The 6,256-nt window shown below is 37.9% G+C and overlaps 1 protein-coding gene across 1 annotated transcript in view; it reads right to left on the reverse strand.

Annotated features, from left to right (window-relative positions):
• Positions 1-6,256, reverse strand: part of CCDC171 (coiled-coil domain containing 171) — a 555,758-nt gene that overhangs the window by 372,418 nt on the left and 177,084 nt on the right. The window contains exon 9 of the mRNA XM_069090675.1: positions 1,627-1,719. Coding sequence (XP_068946776.1) covers positions 1,627-1,719 — 93 coding nt within the window. The remainder of the gene's footprint in view (positions 1-1,626; positions 1,720-6,256) is intronic.

Raw genomic sequence — 6,256 nt, forward strand, 5'->3', positions numbered from 1 at the left:
AAGGGAGGGAGGAAGGAAGGAAGGAAGGAAGGAAGGAAGGAAGGAAGGAAGGAAGGAAGGAAGGAAGGAAGGAAGGAAGGAAGGAAGGAAGGAAGGAAGGAAGGAGGAGAACCAGGAGCACACTGTACATAGTAACAGTCACATTGTGTGATGACTGACTTTGACAGAATCAGCTCCTCTCAGCAATGCAAGGATCTAAAACAATTCCAAAACACTCATGATGGAAACTTCCATTCACATCCAGAAAAAGAAACATGGAGTCTGCATGCAGATGAAAGCATACTATTGGCTCCTTTTTGTTTTGTTTTGTTTTTTCTTTCTTGTGGTTTCTTCCATTGGTTCTAATTCTTCTTTACAACATGACTAATGTGAAAATACATTGTTGTAAGGGCTGTATAGAACAGGCTTGCTAATTAACAACTGATGCCATTATGAATTATTTCAAAGTCTGAAAAAACATTCAAAATCAAAAAAGTTGGCCTTTGACAGAAGCACTCCACTAGCAAGACTATACTACAAAAAAAAAGGTCCACAGGCACAAAAATGTACATACTCGAATTATTCGTGATAATGAAAATCTAGAAGCCAAATGGGGGACTCAACAATTGACAAATGGATGAATAAATAACGACAAGATGTGTAAAGTATGTAACTGGAGATAAGCAATGAGAAATATTAAGAATACAAATAAACCTGTAAATCCTCCTATGAAATGACAGCGTGGGGAAAGGGAGGGGAAAGGACCAAAAGAAAAATATATAAAAAGACTAAAATTAAAGTACCAGAAACATGGGTAGCCAATAAAATTGTCATCAAATACAAAATTCATTGATAGTATCATGCTGTTAGCTTTTTGGTTTTAAAAAATTAATTTTTTTCCCAGAAGTGAATACTGGAGAATGGGATTATTCAAGTATTCATTGGGAATCAATCAACAGATGCAATACATAAGCATTTACTAAGTGCCTACTATATAACAGGCTCTGCTAAGCAATGAGAATGCAAAAATAAAAATGAAAAAAATCTGGCCCGCAAGTTTATATTCTATAAAGGGAAACAACAAGTACATGGAATAAGCACATACAAAACATATACAAAATAAATACATGGTAATTTGGAGACAAGAGAGAAAGACTAAAAGTGGGAGAGAAAAGATCTTAAGTGGGAGGTAGTTTGAGCTAAGCTTTAAAGGAAACGAGATTCTCAAAGGGAGAGGTAAAGAAGGAATACATCACAGGCATGAGAAAATAGCCTGTCATAAAGCACAGAGATATATGTGTGTTACATCCAAACAAAATGCACCAATTTTTAATAAATGAATAATTTGAATAAATGAACTAAGAAAAATAATAACAGATTTGAAGCTGAAGGAACTCATCTAGTCCAGAATTCTAATTTTATAGATGAAGAAAGACAGGCCAAAAGAGGCTAAATTACTTGCCCAAGGTCACCGAGCTAGTATAAGAGGTGGGAACTGACTTGGAGTTCTCTCAATACAAAATCAGTAATCTGCCCACTATGTCACAGTGACACTCTCAAAATTCAAGTCTTGGGTTCATAATTTTATTTCCTAACTAATGACATATAATTTAAGGAATTACACAGAAAATTGTGGGACAATTTTACCTGGATGATTTCAGAGTTAAATTTGGACTCCAGGTGTGCTGCTCTTTCTGCTTCAATATTTTCCTCTAATTTCTTCACTTTCATAGTAGCTGCCTGAAAAACACACACACACACACACATTTTTAAACTTCAAATTTACAAATGTTAATATTTGTATTGAAGATGCCTAATAAGTAAAAACTATTGTTTTCCAGAATTATTAAAGGTTTAGGTAACTATTACATTAATTCACCAAGTCACTACTTCCTTTAAAACATCACACCAGGAATATTGGGGGAGGGGGGGAGGAGCAGAATTAGATATGAGCTCATTACAGTTTTATTTTTTTTTTATTTGGAAGGGAAATGATTACAGAGTCCATCAATCCACAATAAGTTTTTATTAACTATCTACTACATGCCAATCACTGTGCTAAATTCTGAGGATACAAGTACAAAGAATGAAACAATCCCTACTCAAAAGGAGCTTACACTACAATAAAGTAGAAAACAAGTACATATTAAATGTAAAGTCAACAAATACAAAGTAGTTCAATACAAGGTAGTTTGGGAGAGAGCACACTAGCAGTTCAAAGGACAAGGAAAGGTTTCAAGAAGATGGTTCCTGAGCTGCATCTTATGGGAAGAAAAGGACTTTATGAGATAAGGAAGAAGTACATTCCAGACATGGAGGACAACCACTACAAAGTCCTAGAGATTAGAAGATGGATGGAGTGTCATGAATGAAGAAGAGAGGAAAGGTCAATTTGACAGAACAATGGAGTTCAGAAGGAGAATAATGTCCAATGATGCTTGAAAAATAAATTGAAGCCCAGTTGTACAGGGTTTTAAAGCTAATCAGAGAAGTTTATATGTTATCCCAGAGGCAATAAGAAGTCACTGGAATTGATTGAGATGGAGAGCCACATGTCCAGATCTGGAGTAAAGAAAATTACTTTTCATTTTGAAAGAAATGTGAGGCAGGGGGTCAAATTAGAAGGCTGTTGCAATAATATAGGTGAGAAGTGATGAGAGTTAAATTAAGGTGATAGCTATGTGAGTAAATAAAAGAGTCAGATGCAAGAGATGTTGGAAGAACAGAAATAGCAAGATTGGGCAACTGTCTAGATACATGGGATGAGAAAGTCCAGAATAATGTTGAGGTTACAAAATAAAACATTGGAAGGATGGTGGTGCCTTCAACAGAAAGAGGAAAGTTTGGAAGAGGTGAGGGTTGGGAAGAAAGATAATAAATGTGATTTTGGATATGTCGGGCCTTCTTCTCATATGCCATCTTCTATGGAAGGTTATTCCTGATCTCCCCAGGTACTAGTTATGCTTTCCTATCCAATATTACCTTTTCTGCTTTATATTTTGTCTTGATAGGCAGAGTAGGGTGGTGAACAGGGCATTGCACTTGGAATCAAGAACTTATCTCAAATTGCTCCTCAAACAATTACTAGTGTTATGCGCCTTGATTAAGTCACTTAACTTCTTTCTGCATTAGTTCCCTCATCTATAAAAATGAAAAGGATGATTTGAATGGCTTTCCAGTCCTAAAACTCTCTGCTCTATGGTCACACACACACACACACACACACACACACACACACACACACACACACCTCTCTTGTCTCCCCATTAAAACATAAGTTCCTTGAGGGCAGGGATGGTTTTACTTTTATTTCTGCATCATTAGTACCAAGCAGAGATTGCCTACAACTTAACAAATACTTATTGGTTTATTAATTGATTCATTACTGGTATAGCACTTTCTCTCCTCTAGCATTTCAGCAACTATAGCCTAAGCTGTTCTTTAAATCCTCTTAGGCTTAAGATAAGTAAGCATGGTAAAAGGGATCTATAGAAATGAACAATAATTCATTCCATCATGAGTTTCACAGATTCCAAATAAGTTACCTATACTTAATTTCTTGGTAACAAATGTCAAAAATCATTTCCACATAGATTACAGAATTAAAATGCTTTAAATAATCAATTTTCAAACAACATTGAATCTTTATTCTTAAAATATATATACACATAAAAGAAATAAATGTTCCTTATTTCAAGTTGCAAATAAAAATGGCCTCATAAAAGAGTTCACTGTAATGAACAAGAAGATTCCAACTTTTCTTGTTTTTTAGCTTTTTATTAAATTTTATGTTTACTTTTAGTTTATATCATTCATTCCCCACAAGATTTTGAGTTACAAATTTTCTCCCCATCTTTCCCCTACCCACCACTCCAAAAGAGTGATCCCACTGAATACCTCCTCCCCCAATCTGCTGTCTCATATATCCTCTCCCATGCCCCCTCCGACTTTCCAGTAGGACAAGATGGATCCCTATGCCCCAGTGCCTGTATATCTTATGTCCTAGATGCATGAAAAAAAATTTATACATATATATATATGTATATATGGGTGTGTGTGTGTATATATATATATATATATATATATATATATATTCTAAACATTTGATTATAAAACTTTGAATTCCAGATTCTTTCCCTTCCTCCCTCCTCACCCACCCTTACAGGGAAGATAAGCAATTCAATATAGGTTGTACATGTGTAGCTACGAAAAACCTTTCTATAGTGGATATATTGTGAAAGATTGACTATATTTCCCTCCATCCTATCCCGCCCCCGACTTGTTCTATTCTCTACTTTGACCCTGTTCCTTTTCAAAAGTGGGTGCTTTCTGGGTGGAGTCAAGATGGCGGAGTAAAAGCAGGACCTCCCCACAGCTCTGGCTTCCACCTTCCCCAATCCATGTAAAAAAGGGACTCTAAAAAAACTTTGGAGCTGCAGAACCCACAAAATGACACAGAGAAGCTAACCTCCCGCTGAGGACAGCATGGCAGAATGGCAAGAATCAGTGAACGCAGGGCAGGGCTCTGGGAGCCGAGCCCAGCCCCACGAAAAGGCTTTAGTCCCAGGGAGGGCCTGACCAGCCACTGGCCAGAGTGACTCCAGATCAGCAGCAGCTGTGGCCGTTTCCAGATTTATCAACACAAAGATGCAAAGGACAAAGTGAGAGGTCAGTGCAGTCCGGACTTTGGGATCAAGTAAATGGGAGTGCGTGGCTATTGTTCCCAGGCCAGAAGCTGCTGAGACACAGGCACAGCCAGTCAGCGCCATGTGGCAGCTTCAGCTCCTGGCCTGCAGAGTGTAGGGGGACCAAGAGACAAATCTGAGGGGTAATCGCTCTTGCTTTAACCTTCTTGGATCTGGATTGCTGTCTCGGGTGGAGGTCCTTGGGTGTGTGTCCAGCTTGCCAGAGCATGTGGAGACCTCAAAGAGGGCACCCATCTAACACCTCCAGCAGCTGAGAAAAGCCCAGCATTTGGTACAAAGCTCCCCTGTCTGGTAGCAGAGTCTTACTGTGGCAAAAAGCCCAAAGGTCAAGTGACTGAGGGGCGCCTTGACCAGGCAAAGGAAACAATGCAGATAGAAGATTCCAACATTAGACTCCTATTTTGGGGACAAAAAGGAGCAAAGCATGGAACAGGAGGAAGACTGTGAAGTCAGAACGCCTGCACCAAAAGCTTCAAAGGAAAATAAGAGCTGGTTACAGGCCATAGAGGACCTTAAGAAGCAGATAAGAGAAGTGGAGGAAAAACTGGGAAGAGAAATGAGAACGATGCAAGAAAATTATGAAATGAGAGTCAACAGCCTGACTGAGGAAAATCACACCTTAAAAAATAGACTAACTCAAATGGCAAAAGAGGCTCAAAAAGGCAATGAGAAGAAGAATGCCTTTAAAAGCTGAATTTTCCAGATGGAAAAGGAATCTCAAAAGCTCAATGAGGAGAATCATTCCTTCAGAATTAGATTATAGCAAATGGAAGCTAATGACTTTATGAGAAATCAAGAAGCTGTTAAACAGATCCAAATAAATGAAAGAATAGAAGGCAATGTGAAATATCTCATGGGAAAAACCACTGACCTGGAAAATAGATCCAGCAGAGATAATTTAAAAATTAATGGACTACCTGAAAGCCATGACCAAAGTAAGAACCTAGAAATCACCCTCCAGGAAGTTCCCAAAGAAAACTGCCCTGATGTTTTAGAACCAGAGGGCAAAACAGAAGTTGAAAGAATCCACCAATAACCTGCTGAAAAAGATTCCCAAAAAGAAAACTCCTAGGAATATTATAGCCAGGTTCTGGGATTCCCAGATTAAGGAGAGAATATTACAAGCAGCCAGGAAGAAACAATTTGAATATTGTGGAAACACAATCAGGATAACCCAGGATCTGGCAGCTTCTACAATGAGGGATCGAAGGGCTTAGAATATAATATTCCAGAGGTCAAAGGAGCTGGGATTAAAACCAAGAGTCACCTACCCAGCAAAACTGAGTATCATGTTTCAGGGGAAAATATGGTCATTCAGTGGAATAGAGGACTTTCACGCATTCTTAATGAAAAAACCAGAGATGAATAGAAAATTTGACATTCAGATACAAGAAGGAAGAGAAGCATAAGAAGGTAAACAGGGAAAAGAAATCATAAGGAACTCATCAAAGTTGAACTATTAACATTCCTACATGGAAAAACAATCATTGTAACTGATGAAACTTTTCTCAGTAGTTGAAGGGAATAGATAGATAGATAGATAGATAGATAGATAGATAGATAGATAGATA

The sequence above is a fragment of the Petaurus breviceps genome, unplaced genomic scaffold (assembly GCF_028583685.1).
Source record: "Petaurus breviceps papuanus isolate PSGF00001 unplaced genomic scaffold, PetGlider_PUasm1.0 187, whole genome shotgun sequence".
Classification (NCBI taxonomy): Eukaryota; Metazoa; Chordata; class Mammalia; order Diprotodontia; family Petauridae; genus Petaurus; species Petaurus breviceps.